General features: G+C 62.5%; 1 protein-coding gene across 1 annotated transcript in view; it reads right to left on the bottom strand.

Moving 5' to 3' along the window:
- The window catches only part of DNAH17 (dynein axonemal heavy chain 17), a 104,650-nt gene that overhangs the window by 27,745 nt on the left and 54,149 nt on the right, over positions 1 to 22,756 (bottom strand). Inside the window, 19 exon segments of the mRNA XM_053893210.1 lie at positions 890 to 1,051; positions 2,073 to 2,339; positions 6,773 to 6,964; positions 7,184 to 7,348; positions 7,841 to 8,002; positions 8,648 to 8,739; positions 9,116 to 9,263; positions 9,904 to 10,006; positions 10,694 to 10,859; positions 12,132 to 12,339; positions 12,571 to 12,744; positions 12,846 to 13,128; positions 15,481 to 15,629; positions 16,244 to 16,371; positions 18,490 to 18,622; positions 19,841 to 19,978; positions 20,370 to 20,597; positions 20,722 to 20,860; positions 21,290 to 21,447. Of these exon segments, the coding sequence (XP_053749185.1) occupies positions 890 to 1,051; positions 2,073 to 2,339; positions 6,773 to 6,964; positions 7,184 to 7,348; positions 7,841 to 8,002; positions 8,648 to 8,739; positions 9,116 to 9,263; positions 9,904 to 10,006; positions 10,694 to 10,859; positions 12,132 to 12,339; positions 12,571 to 12,744; positions 12,846 to 13,128; positions 15,481 to 15,629; positions 16,244 to 16,371; positions 18,490 to 18,622; positions 19,841 to 19,978; positions 20,370 to 20,597; positions 20,722 to 20,860; positions 21,290 to 21,447 (3,195 nt within the window).

The raw sequence follows: 22,756 nt of genomic DNA, 5'->3' as shown, positions 1-22,756 counted from the left end.
AACGTGGGCACCGTCTTTCGATGAAAGAAACAGCCTGCAAAAGACAAGCAGACTGACTTCCCCATCTCAGCCGTCCTGGCCTGTAGAGGAGAAGGGCCAGGGCACAGGGGAGGGGGCAGCCCCGGGCAGGGCTGTGCCGGAGCCCGAGACCAGAGTAAGTGTGGGCCTCTGTGCACGCTTACCAAGTAAACACGGGCTCCCCAGGCAGCCCTGATCAGGCACTACGTTTAAAGCCTGATCTAGGGGCGCCTGGGTGGCGCAGTCGGTTAAGCGTCTGACTTCAGCCAGGTCACGATCTCGCGGTCTGTGAGTTCGAGCCCCGCGTCAGGCTCTGGGCTGATGGCTCGGAGCCTGAAGCCTGTTTCCGATTCTGTGTCTCCCTCTCTCTCTGCCCCTCCCCCATTCATGCTCTGTCTCTCTCTGTCCCAAAAATAAATTAAAAACGTTGAAAAAAAAAAAAATTTTAAAGCCTGATCTGCTCAGTCTGTTTGTACCCCAGTGTCAACCCTCCTGCCCCAGCCCCGTGGGGCTGTGGCCTCAGGGGAGGGTACTCCAAGCTGGCAGAAACGACAGTCTGGGGGCACAGCAATGCAGGACGTGAAAAACAACCAGAAATTTATCATCATTTGCGATTTTGATCAATTTTGATATTCGTTCATTGTGAATTATTCGGCATTAATTTGCATGGTTAAAAGAACCACATTAAGACATCACCGATCTTGACTGCTTAAAGTTACTCCCTCCCTTCTCTTAAATTTTGCACCAAGGCGAGTCCTTACTTGCCTGGAGGCAGAGTGCGTGGGGTCCCCCTGTCCCACGCGGCAGACCCTCCCGGCTGTGTGAGCCCCAGTACAGGGGGCGGCAGAGGGGGCCGTGCCCAGTGACTCACCCGAATGCCCTCCGTTTCCTCGAGGAAGCGTGCACTCACGGACACCAGGGCATCTTCTGGCCACTCGTGGAACCAGTTGATGGCCGTGCAGTTGACAATGGCAGGGAATTTTCTTGCCCGCACACGCAGGACGGAGCCCACGGGAGAGAAACACAGGATCACCTAGAGGCGGGACACAGAGGGGCAGCTCATTGGTCACGGTGCTGCTGAGGCCAGAGCCTGCCAGTCCGGCAGAAAGCTCCTTCGGAAGGAAAGCTCTCTGTGTCGTCCGTTTCGGGTGTCCGCAGAGAGCACCCGGGGTTCCGGGTTTGCGTCACAACCGATAAATGCTCCACTGCACGCCTCTCGTGAGGGATGGAGAAGTGTGCAGGTAAGGCCCTCTGTCACGGCCGCCGCAAAGTGGGGGAGAGAAAGGCCGGATGAAGGACAGAGTGGGGAATGAGCATCCAGGCCGGGCAGATAAGGCCCAAGGACAGGGCCAGCCTCCTCCAGGCCTCCGAGAAGATGGCTAATCCCCAGACAGTCCGGGACTCTCTGGGACCCCAGCTGTTCATAGGTGCTATGCAAACAGGCCCTGGGGTCCCTTTGGCTGGACCGGGAAAAGCCTCAGCCCTGCGGGCCCCTCCTCGTTCTCCTTCCACGGGGATCCTGGGCTGGCTCGTTGGAAGTGGCCGTTTGACCGGAGAAAAGCCGGGCCGGGCACGGGGAGCATCCATCAGGGGCTCCTTCAGCCCCCAAACAATGTCTACTGGTCAGACTGTGTAACCCAGCAGGTTCTAGAGGAGCTACTGGGCTGAACCCCCCCAGAGGGCAGCACCATCTGGGTCAGGGGGGCAGCTGCCCCTTCTGGATGCTGACAGAAGGGAGAAAAGGACCCAAAGTGCCCTCAGTCCAGTGGGGTAGTTCAGCCCAGTTTCCCTAAGAAAGAACGTTGAAGGTCAAGGCCTACTTCCTCATCTATCTACACCCGTGTGTGTGTCGGGGGGTAGAAAACGCTTCTCTTGGCCACGAGACACCTCCGTCGGCTCACGTCCACCGCGCAGACCCCACCGTCCTCTCCGACGGGCCTTCCTCGTGCGAAGGGGGAGCAGCCCCTCCACCCCCCACCCGACTCCGCACGGAGGAAAGGACCTGAGCCCCGCGCCGGGCCCCCCGGGGATGCTGTGAAGACGCGAGCTCCCACCTTAAGCTGCCTGCGCACTTTGTCAATGAAGAATTTCCAGCATGTTTCCCGAGTGTCGTTCATGCCGACGGACTTCACTTGGGGTCGCATAGAGGAGATGATGTTCTCCAACTCGTCGTCCGTAAACAGCCCCGGTATCTCCCCCGAGGCCAGCAGGTCGTTGATCAGCACCAGAAACTGCTCTTCGGCCACCTGGGAGTCTGTCATCAGGAACACCGAGGGGACATTCTTCACAGCTGACTTTATGTACTGTGCACCCAGGTCAACCTGGACGCAAGGAGAACACGCCGAGGGTCGGTCACGGGGACGTTTGCTTGGAGGCGTCCCCCACAACCACCCGGGAGGGGACAACCGGGGATCAGCTTTGTAAGCAATGTGCGGGGTCTGTAGAAGGGGACCCAAAACCTTGGGCGGGAAGCCATGCTCGCAGCGCCCACGCGGGCAGAAGCAACCCAAGTGTCCGTCGGCCAACAAACGGACAAAGGTGGCCTCTCCATATGATGGATTATTGAGGCTTCAGCAGGAAAGACATCCTGACACCTGCTGCAACCCGGATGTGCCTGGGGGACGCGACTCCCGTCCGCAAACGACAAATACTGTAGGATTCCACTGGCAGGAGGCCCCTGGGGTGGTCAGGTTCATACAGACAGAACGTAGCGGGGTGGGCGCCAGGGGTGGGGACTTCGTGTTTCAGTTTGGGAAGACAGAGATGGGGGGTGGTGGTGGTTATAAACCAATGTGGGTGTGCTCAATGCCACTGACCTGTATGGTGACAACGGTAAATTTTGTGTTGTGCGCACAGTTTACTACCGAGAAAAGATAAAGGGGGGGGAGCCCTCAAATAGAGATCCCAAAGGAGGTCCTCAGTAAATGCACCGCGGGCTCAGGTCTGGAGCTCAGTGCCAGGAGGACACCGCTCAGAGCAATCCCTACACGGAGCAAAACGCCTGTCCGTCCCTACTAGGATTTAAAGAAACAGCCGCACGAAACGACTATGCTCATTCTGGAAGCATCCGTGAAGGAGACTAGTAAAAAGGAGAAAGAAAAAACGCACGTGTCAGAACGGTATGAATACCTTCCGTTTCTCGAAGAATGTGCCCCCTTACACGCGACAGATGTAAATGTCCGTTCGAAATGTCTGTCGTCCAGGTACTAATGCGAATTTGCAGGGTTTGATGACCTACTACGTGTAATGTCTAATTTTTCTCTGAGACCGATGGGCCCGTGTAATCGTTTCAAAGGCTTTAAAACGGGCCAGTTGGAGGCATCCCGTGTGGCTCAGTGCTGCCCTCTGGCAGCGGCCAGCCTCCCTGGCGTCTCTGTCCGGACAGAAACATTACCAAGGTCCTTAGCTGGAGGGGACGGCGGTGGAAAGCAAGCCCCAAGTTCCACGTGTTTGACAACTTAGCACGAAAGCGAGGGGAGGTCCTGAGCTAGAAGAGGAGGGCCACACTGGTGGGGTTCGGGCAGGGGCAGGGGTGCAGGCTGGAGGAGCCTCAGAGCTAGGAGGAAGGCTCTCCTCGTCTTGCCGCCCCACTGAGCCCGTGGTTGGAGATGTGTCTAAATCCAGAGGCCTGAGCGTGCGCGGCCCGGCAGTCACCCCCAGGGAGGTGGTGGAGGGCAGCGGGTCTGTGAGTGGGAAGGCAGCTTCTGGGGCGGGGGTGGGGTCGGCAGGATGCCGCGGAGGGCCCTTTCTTCCTGCAGGTGGGAGCCACTGGGTGCAAAGCTCTAAAGGTTCCCCAAATTCAGATTCCAAGTCTGGCCCGACTGGCTGAGGCGCGCAAAGCTAACTGTACGGCCGTCCAGGTCAGGGTGGAAGTTTCTGGAAAGACTGAAGGCCTAGGAATGGGGATAAGGGGCTCCTCCTGACCCAGCTGCTCCCCCTCCCGCCACGTCTGGGTCTGTGGCTCCTTCCCATCAGCCCACAGGTGCTCCGCTGCTCGGCCGGCCGGCTCTCTCCTCGGTGCCCCCAGGAGAGCCCGCGGGGCTGTCCCTCCTCTGGCGCGTCCCTGTCCTGCCCCGCCTTGGCTCTGCCCCGCCGTCTCAAAGCTTCACCCCTCTGACCCTGGCGGCCACACCTGCCCTCATGCGGCCTCGGCCCTGCGTGTTCTCTCTTGCCCGTCCCTCACTCCCACCCTCTTAGGCTGCTGGTCCCGTCCTGGGGTCCCCGCCTCCCACCTCCCAGCACTTCCCAGCCCCCCAGCACGTCCTTCCTCTCCCCCAAATTCCTCAGATGCCCGTGTATGCGGAGCGGCATCACGTAGGTTCCTCCCGGCTGCCCCCCCGGGCCCCCAGCCCAGATCTGCCCCGGCCTCATTTGCGGCCTAGCGGAGGGCACCACCCTGCTGGGCGCCGCTCCGGGTGCGGACGTCACGGTCAGCTCCCAAAGCTCGGGTGCCTGCGGGTCCCTTCCCCACTCGCCCGTCGTTGACAAGGAGGTCAGTGATCACCCGCGTCCAGGGGGAGTCTAGGGGTTGGCGTTGGTGGAGGGGAGCACACGCTCCCATCTCTGGCTGGGAGGCCCCCTAAGCTGCTTATTATCATCAGACCATGATAGCTGGGCCCTGACTCAACTTCCGGGGTTCCCCATCAGGTGCGTCCCTCCTCTCCGGGCTACAACTCAGGCTTTGGGGGAGCATCCCACAGGAATACAAACAGGGCAGCGCTGGGGCCCGGAGAATGGGGAGCCCAGCGAGGCCCCGCCCCCCTACTCCCTCCTGTGCGGGCAGAGCCCTGGCGGGTGGGGGCACCCCTAGACTGCCCCTCAGGTCTCTCCCTTCCCGCTCCCTACACGGCCCGGTCCCAGCCCCTGTGGGGCACGAGGCTTTTCTGCACCTCCCCACCGCTCACCCCGCGGCACTCTCTGTGGTCCTCAAACCGCCCTCCATTTTGTTCTGGGACCTTCCCAGGTCTTGGTTCTCTCTGCTCAAACACTTGATGGCATCTCGTTTCCTGGGGACCACGTCCAGGATTCTCCACAGTGTCCCTCGGGGGCGGTTCCTGACCCCTTTCCTGCCTCTAACCTCCAGCGGGCGTCCACAGCTTATGGTGCGGACCGTGTAACGACATCACATCACTAACGGCACAACACAAGCCCCGTCAGCCCACTTTGTCTCCTTCTTTACTTCTGAACACACAGCAGCTACTCAGTAAGTGATAGCGGACGGTTAGCACCAGCCGGCTCGCAGTGGGTGTTGAGGGCACAGTCCTCAGATCGCCTGTAAGAACGCTGTTCAGACTCAACACTCACAACTGGCCCTAAAGTGAGGTGCCAGGGACAAAATCCACACGGCGACAGACACTGGGATGCAATCGTAAAAATAAACCAGTATGTGGGGCGCCTGGGTGGCTCAGTCGGTTAAGTGTCCGACTTCGGCTCAGGTCATGATCTCACGGGTCATGAGTTCAAGCCCTGCACTGGGCTCTGTGCTGATGGCTCAGAACCTGGAGCCTGCTTCCGATTCTGCGTCTCCCTCTCTCTCTGCCCCTCCTCTGCTCACACTCTGTCTCTCTCTCTCTTTCTCTCTCAAAAATAAGTAAACATTACAAAAAAGAAATAAACCAGTATAACTTGGTTGATAGATTAGAAACTTTTCAGCAGAGAAAACCCAGTGAGATGATACAGCTCAGAGGCGAGGGTCCTAAATGCCGTCAAGTGCACCCGGGAAATCAGAGTGAACTAACTTGACCGGCTAAGCTGCAAGCCGGTCCAGTCCAGGAGGCGGTGTAGCCCCCGTAGGAAGACCTTTCCCTTAACACAAGGACCTAAAAATACATCGGCTAGTCCTTTGCTGGAAAGAGTAGAATCCCCTGGGGACAATGCCAAGGACAGAAGCCACATGCTTGTCCAGAGGTTGTGGTCCCTGGCAGAGCCCCCCTGGCAGAGCCGGCAGGGCTGAGAATTAGCACCCCGTCCCCACTGTTGTTCCAAGGGTCTCTGCCAGCGGACCACCTCCTCCCGCAGAGCATCCCAGGGTGCTGTGCCCCGGCAGGGCTCCAGGTCACCCCGCTAAAGCTGCCCACCAACGACCCTCAGGGTCCTCAGGGCCCCGTGCAGTGGGGAGGGTCCCTGCTGGGTCCGGCCTGCAGAAGCGGCCCCCCGGCACCAACGCAGAGAGAGATGTGCCCCCTGTAATGCGGTCGAATCAGTTTCAGTTCTAATCTGAAGCAGGACGCCGATTTGCTCTGGGCCACTCGTGTCTGATGAGCACAGTTCCCCGGCCAGAGCAAACTTTCGGGAAAAAGAAATCAATGAAAAGCCTCCGCGGCACGTCTTGGTGATGGGAGACCTGTTGACACTAATGTTTATTTGATTAATTCAAAAAGCGGCCTGGCAGGATCCAAGTTCGTAGTCAGATACCAAGTAACCGCCCGGAATTATTTACTCTGGGGACCCGGGAACGACACAGAACAACTCGGCGACCAGGGGCAAGAACCGGGTCCCGCTGCTGCTGGGCTGACCCTACAGACTCCAGCCCGGCGGGGACGGGGACCCGCACGGCCTCTCCCCTGGGCCACAGGGGCACGGGCACTGGTGGAAGCACGTGTCCCGGCCCTTACTCCCTCCGACGAGGACCCTGCAGGGACATTCACTTTCTGTGTCTCGGGTGCCTCTTTTCGGACCGGCGCGTGGTCAGAGTTTCCCTGCCCCCGCCTCCTCCCCTTCCGCAGGGGCGGCTCGTCAGAAAGCCACGTCTCACCTTGAGGTCTGGGATCCCATAGCCCTTCCTGAGGCTGATCTGGAACACGTCCAGCGCGCTGATGTAGGCGGCCAGGCGCGAGAGGCTCTGTTTCCCGCTGCCTCCCACGCCCACCAGCAGGGCGTTCCCACGGGGCGACTCCAAGATGCGGTTGATTTTGCAGACGTGAGCCACCGCGTCTTCGAACAACACCTGCCGAGAGCCGAGAGGCTTCTTGGCATCCCGGGGCGCGCGGATGCGGCTCCGTCCACGGCCCAGACCCTCCTGGGGTGGGGGGGAGGGCGGGTCCAGGCGGCCTTTGCCAAGAGTCACGCCACCCCAGGGCACCGCCGTGGTTCCCGGCGAGGCGGGACGGGGAAAGCGGGGTCCCGGCCCCTCGCCTGTGCTGTCAGCACGGCGCACGCCCCTCACCAAGTTCATGACCGCGTTGACTTCGTTGTAACTGTCGAGGACGTCCACCAGGAGCTTGTGTAGATGGGCCACGTTGGTTACCGCGAGGTATTTGGGCTCGCCGATCCCGTGAGAGAAGTGGCAGAAGATATTTGGCTTGGCGAAGAGAAGCTCTTCGCCGAGATCCTAGGAATAAGAGGTAAGGCACTTCCGCGGTCCATCGTGGGCACGCAGCTCAACGCATCACGCTGCTTGCCGCAGCGGCCCCGGGACTCCGGGCCGAGTCTTCATGGGCCCAAACCGCTGCTGCTGGGGCCCTGCAAACCAGCGGGCAAAAACCTCCCCGGTAGGACGGTCCCATCCCCCATCACGTCAGGACAAAGAAAAGAATCTTCCAAGAAAGCCTGGGACGTACGAGCAGAGTGCCATGAGCCAAGCAGGCCTTTCTCTACGCCAAGTGGACGGAGGGAGCTCATCACATCCCGACCTACTGAGGCGTCAGTCCTTCCCCCAGACACACACTCGCGTGACCGAGTCACTTCTAGGGACCCGGCGCGGTCCTTCGCACGCTCACGTCGGGGCCCTTCCGAGAGGGCTCGCCTTATCGGCGGGCCCCAGGCACTCTGCCCTCCTAGGTCCTGTCGGGGCTCATCAGAGGGACTTGGTGGCTTGACTTACGTCAAAGAATTTCTTGGTGGAAGCCATCGTGACTCTGCGCAGCATGTCCTGGTCTTTCCCGTCCACCATCTTGTCGCCATACACCCTCTCGGCCTCATGCAGCCAGAGGCGGACTAGGTCGAGCGGTACCCTCAGGATCTCCGCTGTGGAGAATAAGAGCCCCTGCCCCAGGCACGGGACGGTCAGCATCGTCAGCTGCGCTACGGAGGCCAGCCAGGTGCCGTACATAGCCGACGCGAGAGAGTGGTCACTTTCCCAGGCGGTGATCTGCCAAGGCACGGATGGCCGAGGCCATGTGCATCCCGGAGGCTGTGTCGTGGGCAGAGATGTGGGGGAATCCTCCTCCCACGAGAGGGCCGATGCCTTCATTCTCTAACGGGGTGGCTGGCGGAGAAGGGACAGACAAGTCTGGCCACGAGGGGGAACCAGACTCTCGAGGGCCACAGGGCGGGCAGTTACGGGCCGGGGATCCGCCACAAGCCTGCCTGTGTCCGGTCCTGGCTCAGCCATTTGGCGACCGAGTGCCCCGGGCACGTCCGACAGGTTCTTACGGAGAGTCTAGCACGTTCCAGACCCTCTCTGGGGCTCCGGGATCACAGCCCAGATAGGCCCTGCTTGCATGGGGTCCACACTTCTAGGGGGAGATGGAACCAGGCAAGCAAAACAACAGGGTAGTGACACACGCAGCCCCATCATCATTGCTGTCATCAGTCCATAGGTCGCTTTGCTTTCTCTCCTGAGAGCAGCACAGGAGGAGAGCACCCACGGATCAGGGACTTGGCCAGAAGAGGGCTAAGGGAGCAGTACCTGGAAAATACTGGAGAGGTCCCTCAGGTTGAAGACATAATGAAATTTAATGGCCGTGGGAAGAAACATTGCAGTGACTTTCTGATGCAGGGCTGTTACCGGAAAAAGATACATCGATTCTTAGGTGCTCTTAACGGCCTCAGGAAGGGCAGAGCTTAAGGTACAGCTTCGAAAGCAAATGGACTACGAGGTGGTGCCAACTTGAGTAAGTTCCGCACGGCCGAAGAGGGAGGTTTGCTGCCCTACTGACGTGTAAATCACTCCTTGTACACTGAATTTCCTACCCCCGCCCTCCCCTCAAGCCACTGGATTTCATCATACCTCCTGCTGCAACATAGCATCGTTTAAAAATATTGATTTTAAAAGTAGAAATAAAATATCTGCCAGGGGAGACTGCGAAGAAGCCACCAGCCCCGTGAAGCAGCAGGTTTTACTGATAGGAGGGGAGGGGATGAGCCGTCAGCTTACCCAGGGCCGAGGTCACCAGCTGGGCGCTCATCTTCTGAACCACCATGGGGACCGAGCGAAAGGCCAGGTGCTGGGCCAGGATCGTGTTGTAGATGGTGGTGAGGGCCTCCTGGCCCGGAAAGCTCACGGCAAACACACAAAAATGGCGCTGCCGGGAACAACCACGGATCCCCGTCAGGCGGCCCCGGGGGGACCAGCTGGTGGCCCGGGGTTCCTGCCTGCCTGGGGGCGCAGGCTCTGCCCCCGTCACCTAGTGTTTCGCGGGCATGGTCGGAACGGACGGTCTCCCTCCTTGGGCCTCGTATGTGGTAAGATCCCACGAAATCATAAGGATCCGCTCAGATCCTTTAGAAGCGAGGTCCTGCCTGGATGGGGTTGCAGACGTTAGTACGGGAGATCCTGCTAAATCTGAGTTTCAGAGGGGCGCCTGGGGGGCTCAGTCGGTTCAGCGTCCGACTTCGGCTCAGGTCACGATCTCGCGGTCCGTGAGTTCGAGCCCCGCGTCGGGCTCTGGGCTGACTGCTCCGAGCCTGGAGGCTGCTTCCCATTCTGTGTCTCCCTCTCTCTCCGACCCTCCCCCGTTCACGCTCTGTCTCTCCCTGTCTCAAAAATAAACATTTAAAAAAAAAAAAAAAACTTAAAAAAAATAATAGATAAATCTGAGTTTCAGGTAAATAACAAACAATTGTCCTGATGAGTAAGCGTGTCCCGAATACTGTACGGGATGTGCTTGTTCTGAGACCTCAACCCCACGGCGGCGGGACGAGCGGAGTTTGGCTTCTGCCCACCTGGAGCCTGGGGTCGATGGTGAAGGATCCGGAGGTGGGATTCATGCAAGCCACGTACTGACAGTTGTGGATGTCCTTCAGCGTCAGCTTCTGTCTGTCGTACCTGCGCGAGGGAGACCCCCCCCCAAGTCGTGCCACCGGCCCCCACCCCGCCCGCCATCATCTCTCGCGCGTGGTGACCAAAACCCCCCATGAGTGTCGCTTATATGTGAACGGGCCGATTTCACTTCCTGTCCTCAAGGAAAATCTGGAAACGAGAGGCGGCGGAGTGGCTTAGCGCGCAGGCACGAGCTTCCGCCCCAGCTCTGCCGTCCAGCAGCATCGGGCCCCCCCAGGGGCCCAGGCAAGGCGGCCCAGCGCCCCGTGCCCTGCGCCAACACGGGGACTAAATGCGCTAACGCACGGAGACCCGACACAGGGCAGGTGTGCCCGGCCCGGGTCGTTCTAATCATGAACGATAATGACGACGACGATTCTCAGATAGGCTGGCCGTTTCCCTGACAAAACTTGCAGGGACTCGGATGAGCCGAAAGGTTGCATTTTTCACGTGCCTCTTACCTGTTGGGGTTCCCCGCACCCCCCCCCCCCCCATGCGTTTTTCTCCCCGTTCTGCTAATGCCGGATGGTGCTTGTGCCGTTACCGTGGGTGTCTTGTGAACGGGGGCCCACGTGAGCCAGGGGCGGAGGGAGGCCGGGCTGTCCCGAGCCTCGCAGGAGGTGCACTCCTCTGGCCCGGTCTGCATCCCGGTCCTGGACCCTCCCCGCAGCCCCCGCCCCACCGCCCGCTTACCAGTGCCCGTGGTCCATGTGCTGTCGGATGAGCGTGTGGGGCGCCACGGTCCCGTACTTGTCCACCTCGGGCATGTTCATGTCGTCGATGAAGTAGATCAGCTTCTTGGTGCCTGGCGGACCGTAGTTCCTCCCGGATTTCTTCTCCAGCGGCTTCTCCAGAACCCCTGGAGAAGGGAGCCAGCCGGCTGCCACCATGCCGGCTACATCCCGGTGGGAGGTCCTACGGGGCCCCTGGTCCCCAGCACCAGGTGGCGTGGCCTGGGCAGTGGCCGTGGACGGGGCCCTGAGGATGGGTGAGCTTCGACTCCATCACCCCCAGGAGCAAAGCCGGGAGCCTTGGGCACCAAGGGTCCAAGGAGCAGGCGGCAGGAGCCTTGCGCCTGGACAACCTTGGGGCCACCTCAGACTGGCTGTGGCGGGAGTTCCCGGTGGCATCTGCCCAGGAGCTCTGGGACGAGGGGTCCTGGCGACTACTCCCATCCCCCCTCCTCTGAGGACAGAGGCCAGTGGAGGGGGCGTGGCCGGAGAAGGGGACCCTGGCCAGTCCCTGGTCTTCAGTGAAAAGGGATAACGGGGACTGTGGCGGTAAGGGGCCAGCCACTGGGATGAGCGTGACTGGGGGCGTCCAGACGGGGCAGTGAGGACCCATTGTGGTCATTGAGCCCCCCCGCTGTGCCCCTGCTCCTGCCCCCAGTCCCACTCTGCACCTCAACCTGGCCCTCTACTGTACCCCTTTCCCTGGCCTCACCCCTTCTCCTGGTCCCAGCCCCACCCTGCACCCCTGCTCCTGTCCCACTTTGCACCTCAACTTGGCCCTCTACTGCATGCACCCCTTTCCCTGGCCTCACCTCTTCTCCTGGTCCCAGCCCCGCCCCGCACCCTAGCCCCTGCCCCTGGCCCCACCCCTCACCCCTGCACCTGGCCCCGCCCACTTTGTACCTCAACCTGGCCCCCTATTATGCCCCTTTTCCTGGCCTCACCCTGCACCCCTTCTCCTGGCCCCAGCCCCACCCTGTACCCTGGCATACCCCTGGCCTCACCCTACACCTCAGCCTGGCCCTGGCCTCATCTTGCACCCATGTTCCTGCCCCTGGTCCCACCTGTAGTCCGTTCCTGGCCCCAGCCCCATCCTGTACCCCTGGCTCCTGGCCTTAGCCTCACTCTGCACCCCAGACTGGCCTCAGCCTCACCTTGCACCCTTGTTCCTGCCCCCAGCCTCACCCTATACCCCTGCACCCCTGCTCCTGGCCCCGGCCCCACCCCACACCCACGCACCCCTGCTCCTGGCTCCGGCCCCACCCTGCACCCTAGCCTGCCCCCCGGCCCCACCCCACGCCCCTGCACCCCTGCTCCTGGCTCCGGCCCTACCCCATACCCCCGCACCCCTGCTCTGGCCCCGGCCCCACCCTGCACCCCCGCTCTGGCCCCAGCCCCACCCTGCAACATGGCCGAGGTCGTGTAGAAGTTGAAGGGCACGGCCTGCACGAGGTAGTCGTCGGTGTTGAGGCTCTCCAGCTTGTCCCCCATCAGCACCGACTTGCCCGTGCCTGCGTTCCCCACCAGCATCACCGGCCACGACTTCTCCATGAGCAGATCCATGAAGTAGCGAACACGCGTGGTTTCTGTGGTGTGCACCAGAGAGGCCTGGGCCGGGACGGGGTGGGGGTGGGGGTGGGGGTGGGGGGTGGGGGGGAGTCGTGACCCTCAGACGTCCTGCACCTCTGATTTCCACCTCCCGGCGAACCTGCAGACCCAACGGTTTGCCAAGTCCCCGGGTTTACTGTTGAAAATCGCGTGTGTTCGGTGACCCGTCAAGAGGTGTGAGACGGGGCGCTGAGTCCCGCTCCCCAACTGTCACCACCCCGGGGCGGGCACCTGCAGCGGGACGTCGGGGTCCAGCTCGAAGGAGGGCACTTTCTCTGTCCACGGCAGGAACTTTTTCGTGTCGGGATCTACGTAGTAGTCGAAGATGGTTCCCTGCGAGGGGAACTTGATCGTCTTGAACTCGTTGACCCACCATTTGCTGAACTCGACTCGATAGTCCACAAGCTGTCGAAGAGCAAATCGGAGCCGAGGGCCCGGCTAGGGACGCCCAGAGGCCCCGCCTGGACGGCTGGCTCCCCGGGGGGGGGGGGGGGCCGGCCGCTCACCTGGTCCTGGAACATGGCCCCCCCGAAGGCCCAGAAACAGGCAAACACAAAGTAGAGCTCGTACAGCTCCTTGGGGGAGTCGGGCGGCACGCTCTTCTCTGTGAGGAGGCACTCCAGCAGGCACAGGATGGTCTGGATGACCGTGACCTCCGGTATGGGCGTGATCTTCTTAAACCCAAAACGCAACTTGTCCAAGCACGTGGGCAGGTACTTGTCAAAGAGGATCATGAGGTTGGCCTTTTCTGACTGCACCTTGCGCCTCTCAATCCAGCTGCTCACTACCCTGGGGGAGACGGGGGGCACCGGGTGGTGGGGCCACCGTGGCGGGCCCGCGTGGCGTCCCTCCCCTTGGTGAACATCCCTGGCGCCTCTGAGTGACTCTGGCGCTCCTGCCTGGTGATGCGGCCGGACGCCGACCTTGAGAGGGTCTGACGGGGGCGGCGGGGCCGTGGGGGCGCGCTCTGCCTCTGGCATTCTAGCCATAGGGGGTCCTGTAGCCTAGAACGGCTGGGAGCCATCTTTCCTACCCCAAATGAAGCCAATACTGATGGGGGCAGAGCTGGACATAGGGGAGGACAAAGATTTCACATCGTCTGTGTGGAAAGGGGGAGGGGGATGGGAAGGGAAGGAGAGGAAGAGAGAGGAACAGGCACCTCTCATTAGATCATCTGAGTTCCTGGATCCAGCCGTGCCTGAAGCACCGCTTGCTGAATTGAGCCAACCTTTTTTTTTTTTTTTTTGGCTTTAGCTAGTTTGAGATGAATTTGTCACATTCTACGGAGGCGTCCAAACTAATGCAATAGGCAACCACTGAGGACCCGTGTTGGACTGTCTGGTGTCCACCCGCTGCTGGCGTGCGTTGTTGAGAAGCGGGCCACCCCAAGGGCGAGGGTACAGACTCTGGAGCCTGCTGCCTGGGCCTGAATCGACTTCGGCCAGCAGCAGCTTGGGCGAGTTACTCAACATGTCGGGCTCCCAGGTTTTTCACTTCTGAGTGGGAGTGAGGACTGCCTGGGCGGATATTTTTAGAGCCCGCAGAAGGGAGCCTGGCCTGCCGTGAGCGCTAAGTGCCCTGCCTAAAGCATAAACAGCGTCCGGCCCCCTGGTGGGTCAGCGAGCGCATCATTTCCAGGATGGGGCAGAAGCGGGGGGCTCACGTCACCAGACACGGCTAGCCTGGCATCCGCAGCCCCGAGGACAGGCTCCGATTCTTACCGTGCCTCCAACAGAACGGAGGACCGGCAGCTAAAACGTCTGCCCCACTGCACCCTGGGTTGTCCAGAATGACAGAGCGATCCTTTCCACGATCTGTGTCCGCGGGCAAAGCGTGGTAAGCCCCCGCCCGGCTCCCAGGGGGAAACCTCGCTCCCCTTCCTGCTCTGGGATGTGCTCTGCGGTCTCCCGGCCTCAAGTCACTGCTGTCCCCGTGGGAGGGATGCCTTCCTCCCGGGGGCCGGGGGGGGGCGCGTGTTGGCCCCCTGCCCTCTTCACTTCCCCCCTCCTCGTCCCCAAACAGCCGCTCACCGGCTTGCTCCTTCCTCCGGGGGCCTCGAGAACCACTCCTGGCACAAGGCTTCCTTTTGGCTCTCTCCTTCCTACCCCCCACCCCCCTCCGGTGCCCCCGAACCCTCCCGCCTCCCTCCTGTTGCCTCGTCTTCCCACCCTGGAAACTCTCACATGTGGTGTAGTGGCTCCCAAAACACATGTCCACCAGGACCCATAAATGTGACCTTATTTGGAAAAGGGTCTTTGCAGACGTAGTCAAGGTTAGGATCCCGAAATGAGGGCGGGCCCCAATCCCATGACTGTCCCTACAAGAAAAGGGGACTGAGGGGAGACCACGAGAGACAGAAAGGTGGCCATGTGGATGTGGACGCAGAGATCGGGTGATGCATCCACGAGCCAAGGGTCGCCACAGGTGGCCCGGAGCCACCAGCAGCCAGGAGAAAGGCCTGGGGCGCTGGCTCCCTGGGGGCCTCTGGGTGGAACCAGACCCTCCAACACTCTGATTTTGGGTTCGGGCCCCCGAATCAATGCCAGATCTTCCATTTCTTAAGATTTTGAGCATTTCTCACATTGTCCCTTCCTCCCTGCCCCCAGTGGTCACCCATCGTCCCCTGGCGTGGCCGGCCCTCTTCACCCCAGAAAGGGCCCCCGTGTGGGCCCCGCAGGCTGGTCCAGTATCAGCTCCTTCCTGCCAAGAGCATCTTCAGGCTTGACGCTCTGTCCACGGACACCCGACCGCCACCCGGACCCCGGAACCTCCCACTCTAGCCACCCCGCCCCGCCACGTTCCCGTCAAGGCTGGTTCTCGCCTGGCGAGCTCCCTGCAGTTTCTGTCCGCCTGGAAAACTCCCTCTCCCGCCAGGTTTCAGCCCAAACTGCGCCTTCCTCTTGGGAACACTTCCCCGCAGGGTTCCCGGCGCACGGTGCCGTGGGCTAGTCCCCATCACCACACCTCGTGTTCACACGGCTGTCGCTGGTCCTTCCGCTGCCGTGACCCGGGGCCCGGGGGAGGCCCCGCGTGCGGTATTTGTCGAACGAATGCCCGCACGCCCGCACAGGCGACTCGGAAACGCCGCCAGCCTCGCCTTTCTCTGCCAGTTTGGAACGGAAGAGCGAAAACCCAACTCACGGGTTCCACCCCAGGTCTGCGGGGTTGATGTACAGAATCCCGGCTCTGGAGACGGTGGCTGGGGTGGCCGTCCTCAGGTGGCTGATCTCAAACACCAGCCTCATGGTGCGGTTCAGGGGGATTCGCTCGTTGCTGGCCAGCGTGAGGACCTGGGAAGGGGGTCAGGCCTGTGGGTTTTCAGCGGCCGACGTGCCATTGTCCTGATGGTTCATCACACGGGGGTGTCTCAGAACAAAGAGGGCCCGTGCACCTGTGCTCATCACCAGCCAGCTTCCCTAGATGTCCCTGACACCTGTCCCACCCCCAGACAACACGGGAGGCTTCCCGAAGCGAGCACCGCGTAGGGCATCAGTGTGATACCACATTTGCTTTGGGAAAGCGTGCCCCCCCCCCCCCCGGAGTTCTTGTGTTCCCTGTTCCACCCAAGTAAGAATCGTCGTCTTCCGCTGTTTCTAGATCATTCTGAATTCTGTTTCTGTCTTCCAAGATGTTAGATGTCCTGCCACGTTATGTCACATGCCATTTAGGCAAGAAAGTTTTCCATATCTGTGCCCTTCACCCATGCTGCTGCCGTTCCAGACAGACCCTCACTCCCCAGGGCCAGCCTACGGAAGGTTCCGTCTCACTCCCCAGGGCCAGCCTACGGAAGGTTCTGTCCATTGTGTGCAGCGGGTGGTGACGTGCTTCCCGTGAGCCCCCTGCCCCCCTCCGGGCCATCGCCAGGCTTTGAGGGTTAGCTCTAGAATCCAGGAGCCCCTTGAACCTTGTTGTCATCCATGACGGTGTTGAGAGATTCGATCCACATAGGGTCTATGTCCCCATCCAGGACGATCCACTTGGGGCCATCATGAGTGATGTTGGCCAGGTCCCGCATTATGGTGGAGAAAAGGCCTGTGAGTGAGCAGAGCCAGGGTGGGTGATCAGGGCTGGTGTGGGTGAGCAGGGCTGGGGTGAGCAGGGCTGGGGTGGGTGAGCAGAGCAAGTGTGAGCAGGGTTGGGGTGGGTGAGCTGGGGTGGATGAGCAGGGTGGGGATGGGTGAGCAGGGCCGGGGTGAGCTGGGCCGGGATGGGTGAGCTGGGCCGGGATGGGTGAGCAGGGCCAGGGTGGGTGAGCAGGGCCGGGGTGGGTGAGCAGGGCCGGGGTGGGTGAGCAAGGCTGGGGTGAGCTGGGCTGGGGTGGCTGAGCTGGGCTGGGGTGGCTGAGCAGGGCTGGGGTGGTTGACCAGGGCCGGGGTGGGTGAGCAGGGCCGGAGTAAGTTGGGTCGGGGTGGGTGAGCAGGGCCGGGGTGGGTGAGCAGGGCCGGGGTGAGCTGGGCCGGGGTGGGTGAGCAGGGCCAGAGTGAGTTGGGTCGGGGTGGGTGAGCAGGGCCGGGGTGGGTGAGCAGGGCCGGGGTGAGCTGGGCCGGGCAGGGGTGGGTGAGCAGGGCAGGGGTGGGTGAGCAGGGCCAGGGTGAGCTGGGCTGGGGTGGGTGAGCAGGGCCGGGGTGGGTGAGCAGGGCCGGGGTGAGCTGGGCTGGGGTAGGTGAGCAGGGCAAGTGTGAGCAGGGCTGGGGTGGGTGAGCAGGGCTAGGGTGGTTGAGCAGGGCTGGTGGGGGTGACTAGGGCTGGGGTGGGTGAGCAGGGCTGGCGTGAGCAGGGCCGGGGTGGGTGAGCAGGGCCGGGGTGAGCTGGGCTGGGGTGGGTAAGCAGGGCCAGGGTGAGCAGGGCCAGGGTGGGTGAGCAGGGCCAGGGTGGGTGAGCAGGGCCAGGGTGGGTGAGCAGGGCCGGGGTGGGTGAGCAGGGCCAGGGTGAGCTGGTCTGGGGTGGGTGAGCAGGGCTGAGGTGAGCAGGGCCGGGGTGGGTGAGCAGGCCCGGGGTGGGTGAGCAGGGCTGGGGTGAGCTGGGCTGGGGTGGGTGAGCAGGGCTAGGGTGGTTGAGCAGGGCTGGTGGGGGTGACTAGGGCTGGGGTGGGTGAGCAGGGCTGGCGTGAGCAGGGCTGGGGTGGGTGAGCAGGGCTGGCGTGAGCAGGGCTGGGGTGGGTGAGCAGGGTAGGTGTGGGTGAGCAGGGCCAGGGTGAGCTGGGCCGGGGTAGGTGAGCGGGCAGGTGTGAGCAGGGCTGGGGTAGGTGAGCAGGGCAAGTGTGAGCAGGGCTGGGGTAGGTGAGCAGGGCAAGTGTGAGCAGGGCTGGGGTGGGTGAGCAGGGCTGGCGTGAGCAGGGCTGGGGTGGGTGAGCAGGGCTGGCGTGAGCAGGGCTGGGGTGGGTGAGCAGGGCTAGGGTGGTTGAGCAGGGCTGGTGGGGGTGACTAGGGCTGGGGTGGGTGAGCAGGGCTGGAGTGAGCAGGGCTGGGGTGGGTAAGCAAGGTAGGTGTCGGTGAGCAGGGCCAGGGTGAGGAGGGCTGCTGTGGTTGAGCAGGACTGGTGTGAGCAGGGTTGGTACTGGTGAGCAGGGCTGGGGTGGGTGAGCAGGGCTGGGGTGGGTGAGCAGGGCCGAGGTGAGCTGGGCTGGTGTGGGTGAGCTGGGCCGGCGTGGGTGAGCTGGGCCGGCGTGGGTGAGCAGGGCCGGGGTGAGCTGGGCCGGGGTGGGTGAGCAGGGCCGGGATGAGCTGGGCTGGGGTGGGTGAGCAGGGCCAGGGTGAGCAGGGCTGAGGTGAGCAGGGCCGGGGTGGGTGAGCAGGGCCGGGGTGAGCTGGGCCGGGGTGGGTGAGCAGGGCCAGGGTGGGTGAGCAGGGCCGGGGTGAGCTGGGCTGGGGTGGGTGACCAGGGCCAGGGTGGGTGAGCTGGGCCCGGGTGCACGAGCAGGGCCGGGGTGGGTGAGCAGGGCCGGGGTGAGTTGGGCTGGGGTGGGTGAGCAGGGCCAGGGTGAGCAGGGCCGGGGTGGGTGAGCAGGGCCAGGGTGGGTGAGCAGGGCCAGGGTGGGTGAGCAGGGCTGGGGTGAGCTGGGCCAGGGTGGGTGAGCAGGGCCCGGGTGCCCCTGGGACGCCTGCTGGTGACCCGCCTCCACTCCGCCTGCCCGGACCCAGCTCCTCCTACCGTCTTTCCACTCCCTGGTGGCCGGGTTGATGATCCCAAAGAGCTCGTCACAGGTGACTGCCTTGGGGTCCAGGTCCACAGCGATCGGCTTCCTCTTCATGTTCTGGTAGGTCTTGTGGAGAGACTTGAGGACCTGGGGGCGTGGGGGCGGGGGGACGGGCGTTGACACCGGGCTCGGGGGCCCGGCCACTCCGGCACCCGAACCCAGGAAGGTGCCCTCCACCAGGGCTGCGGGGGCCTCCTGCGAACCCCAGGCAGAATTCCTGCTCTGCGACCGTTGTGCTTTGCCGACACTCGGGTGAGCCTGCGTCCCCCGAACGGTGGCCGAGGCAAGTAACCCGGGGACGGGGACCGCAGGCGCTCCCATCCGCGGACAGCGGAGCACCGTGTGCCCGGAGACCGGGCGAAGCTCGGGAAAACTCGCAGCGATTTCCTGACCGTGGAGGCCGTCCCCGCTCGTGGAAGAAAACTCCCCGCCATCCCTCCACCCAGAGAAAAGGGTGTTTAAGGACATTTGTCGGTGGTTCACGTGAACGCGCGTGTGTGTGCGTGTGTGCGTACAGACATAAACATGCATACGTGTGGGGCGCCTGGGGCGGGGGGGGGGCGCTCAGCCGGTTGCGCATCGGGCTTCGGCTCAGGTCACGATCTGGCGGTTTCTGAGTTCGAGCCCCGCGTCGGCTGTCAGCACAGAGCCTTCTTCTGATCCTCTGTCCCCTCTTTCTGCCCCTCCCCTCTCCCTCTCTCTCTCTCTCAAAAATGAATAAACATTAAAAATGCATACATATGTATATGTTCCTTTTAGAAGACTGGGTTCATACAGTTTCTGCCTTTTCAAAAATAACTTGTGAGCGTCCCCCGTGTTATTACTTTGGAAACGATCTTGAATTAATAGCACGGGAGTCTGTCCTGTGGGCGTCCAGCTGAATGCTTGCTGGCTTCGAATCTTCCGATGTTATCGATGTTAGTAATATTGGCCGCCACCCTCTGCTGCTCACTATGCCCAGATAGTGGCAGGGGACAGGGGACAGGGGACAGGAGGGGCAGGTGGGGACAGGAACGTGGGGAGCTGGTGCAGGGGGGGCAGGTGGGGACAGGAATGTGGGGGGCTCACACGGGGGGAGGAGGGGACAGGAACGTGGGGGGCTTGCACAGGGGGGCAGGAGGGAACAGGAGGGTGGGGGTGGGGCACTGGCCACAGAGGGCCAGGTGGCTGGTGTCCAGGGGGAAGGAGCAGGAAGAGAGGAGGACCCAGGACAAGGGCTGCGGCTGCCCCAGGGGTGTGGGGAGGCGACGAGGCCCTGCGAGGGTTGCACGGGGGCTGGGGGGGGGGGGGTGGGGGGCGGCGTGCCTGGGATTTGCCGCTGCCCGCGTTCCCGATGACGAACACCGAGTGCCGCACTTGAAGGAGCTCCTCGAGCTGTACGACCTTGAGCACGAAGCTGTCTTCCGCCTGCAGCTTGAGCTCCACGACGCTCTGCTTGATGATCTGGGGAGGCGCGCACAGGGCGGGGTGCTGGGCGCGGGGACCAGGCGGTCCTGGCGGGAGGGGGACTTCCTGCCTGGCAGGGGGTACTGTGAGGGAGGCCCCCGGCGTGGCTGTGTTCGCTCGCTCGTTCTCGCCCTGCCGGTGATTCTCCCGAGCACCCCTGCGGGGGACAGACCTGCCCGAAGCCCTCTCCGGTCCCCTGGGAGACCCGGCCCCCAGCATTGAAAGAGGGGCCCCCCCCCGGGGCTGGAAGGCCGTTCGTGGCTCCAGGGGGCCTCTCGTGGCAGAGGGAGCCGCGTGCCCCACCGTCGCACCTGCCATGGAGGTGCCGGCGCGAGACCCCCCCCCCCCGCCCCCGCCTGGCTGGACCCGAGGGCCCGCCAGGACCTACCTTTTCAAAATTCAGGTCCCGTTTGCGAGGCACGTCCAGGGCAGGGAAGAGGTCCCCGATCAGCCCCATGAACACAGGCAGATCGTCGGTCACGATCTTGGGGATGTTGAAGTCTCTCAGCGCCCTCATCAGCACCTGGTCCTCTGCCCGGCTGGGGTCGCCCCTCTTCAGGGAGCCGGCCACCACCAGCACGGACTTGATGGCTCGCAGGCCCCAGTCATAATGATCCTGGGGAGGGCAGGCACGGGCGGCGGACGTGAGCGTGCCTTCCGGCTCGGGCAGCTTCCCCAGACCGGCCCGGAAGGCACCCTCCCCAGCCGCCCTGCGGGCCCCAGATGCCGTCAGCTCGCACCTGCTTCGACAGGAGCTCCCTGCACAAGGTGTAGAGCGTGATGAACTTCCTGGCCAGCAGGCGGGCGTCCAGGAAGCCCTCGGCCACCAGCATGATCTCACATATCAGTTCGAAGTCGGGGACGACCATGGCACAGGGCCTGGGGGAGATCAGCGGGGTGGGCCTCCGGCTTCTCCCGTCTTCCTCCCGCCACCCCATGGTTGGTCAGCCAGCCCCGCGCCTCACCTGCCAGGCAGCCCGCAGCGTCAGGGTTTCGGGGCCGAGGGGGTGGGCTCCCAGCAGCCCCCCTCCACTCTCCACCTCCCTGGTTCCTCCTACGCCCTCTGCCCTCCGCCCGGACTGTCGCCAGGCCCTACACCTGTTCTACGGACTCTTCTCTGAACCCTGCCTTCCACCGAAGGGCACGCGCCCCGTGCCCCCCAGGAAGGCAGAGAGGGAAGACCGCCGTCTACTTTTAGAGGGGGCCCTGCCTGCTAGACCCCCCGCCTCCCCGACTGGGGAGCCCCGTGTCCCCGGCCTCCCCTGGCTCCCAGCTTGCTCTGGGCTAGCTTCCCCTCTGCCCACGCACCTGAACAAGGCTTTTAAGTTCTCGGGCAACTCGGTGCGTCCCGCGTAGCCAGGGTTCATGGTGATGAACAGGCCCACGGTGGGGACGAGGCTTATCATCTCTCCCAGGAAATTGAAAGTTTTCTTCTTGGCCCGAATTGCATCTTGGACACATTTTACCTAAACAAGCACACAGACACGTCCGCGTGGAAATGACCAGTTTCTTCGGGCTGGATCTCCATCTGTGTTAAAGTGCATGGCTGTGAGTTTGCAGAGGATGCTCCTGGTCTGTCTGTCTGTCTGTCTCTCTCTCTCTATCTTTTTGAGGGGGGGGGAGGGGCAGAGGGGGAGAGAGAGTCTTAAGTAGGCTCCATGCCCAGTGCAGAGCCCAGCTCAGAGCTCCATCTGGTGACCCTGGGATCACGACCTGAGCTGAAATCAAGAGTCAGATGCCTACCCGACTGAGCCACCCAGGCCCTCTTTTCTCTCCTTGTAATGAAACTTCATTTTGAGACACTAGACTCACGTGCAGTTTTCAGAAACAATGCGGAGCACATGCCCGGGTGCCCCCGCGTGACCTACCCGGCGCCCCCTAGTGGTAACATCTGGCACAGCAGCAGTGCAGCATCACAAGCAGGACCCCGACGCCGACAGTCGAGACAAGGGACATTGCCATCACCACGAGGACCCCTCACGTGCCCTTCTATAGCCATAGCCCCACTTCCCCCGGCCCCCACCTTCTCCTTGGCCCCCGGCTCCCTATTGCTGTAATCCTGCCATTTCACGAATGCTGTGTCGGATTGTGCAGTTTGTAATATGACGTCGCCCGGCAGAACGCCAGGGTGTCGTGCGGCGTGTAACGTGATGTCACCCAGCAGAACGCCGGGGACGCCCCCCCCCCCCGCCCGTCTCCCAAGGGCGAAGCTGCCTCAGAGTTGGTTCCGCACTATCGCTGAGTGGTGTTCACCTCCTAGCGGCTCCGTGTGTCCCGTTCCTGCCCTGGAAGTGCCGCGTGGGAGCACTGATCAGAGCCACCTCTGTGTCAGACAGTCTTTAAGAAAGCCGGCACTGGGGGAACTCTAAACTTCAGGGGTCCTTGGCCGGGTTTGACATTCCGCCCCGGCAGAGCAGCTGCGAGGCCGCGCGCCACCACTGGAGGGCGCCCCACGATCGCGGTTAAAACCTTCCAACCACCCGGACTTGAATTCAGAGTCTCCGCCTTCCCAGCAAAGTTCCCGCCCCCGGTCCTGGCCTTTCCTCCCTGGCTGGCCCGCAGCGCAGGGCTCCCTTCCAGAAGGGCTCCCCCCCCACCCCATGCGAAGCCTCTAGCTAGCACCCCGGGCCGGTCCCTGCTGGTCCATTCGAGTCAGAAAACATTCTGGGGTGCAGTGACCGACTTAGGGGGTGGGGCAGTAAGTGCGGCTGCAGCCCCTCATCTGCGGTCGGTTACGTACACGCCGCTCTCTCCGATGCTCACTGGTTTCGCTTC

Source organism: Panthera pardus, unplaced genomic scaffold (genome assembly GCF_024362965.1).
Source record: "Panthera pardus isolate Hobbes unplaced genomic scaffold, ASM2436296v1 HiC_scaffold_3, whole genome shotgun sequence".
NCBI lineage: Eukaryota > Metazoa > Chordata > Mammalia > Carnivora > Felidae > Panthera > Panthera pardus.
The sequence above is the reverse complement of the archived record's forward strand: the minus strand, read 5'-3'. Positions and strand labels throughout refer to the sequence as shown.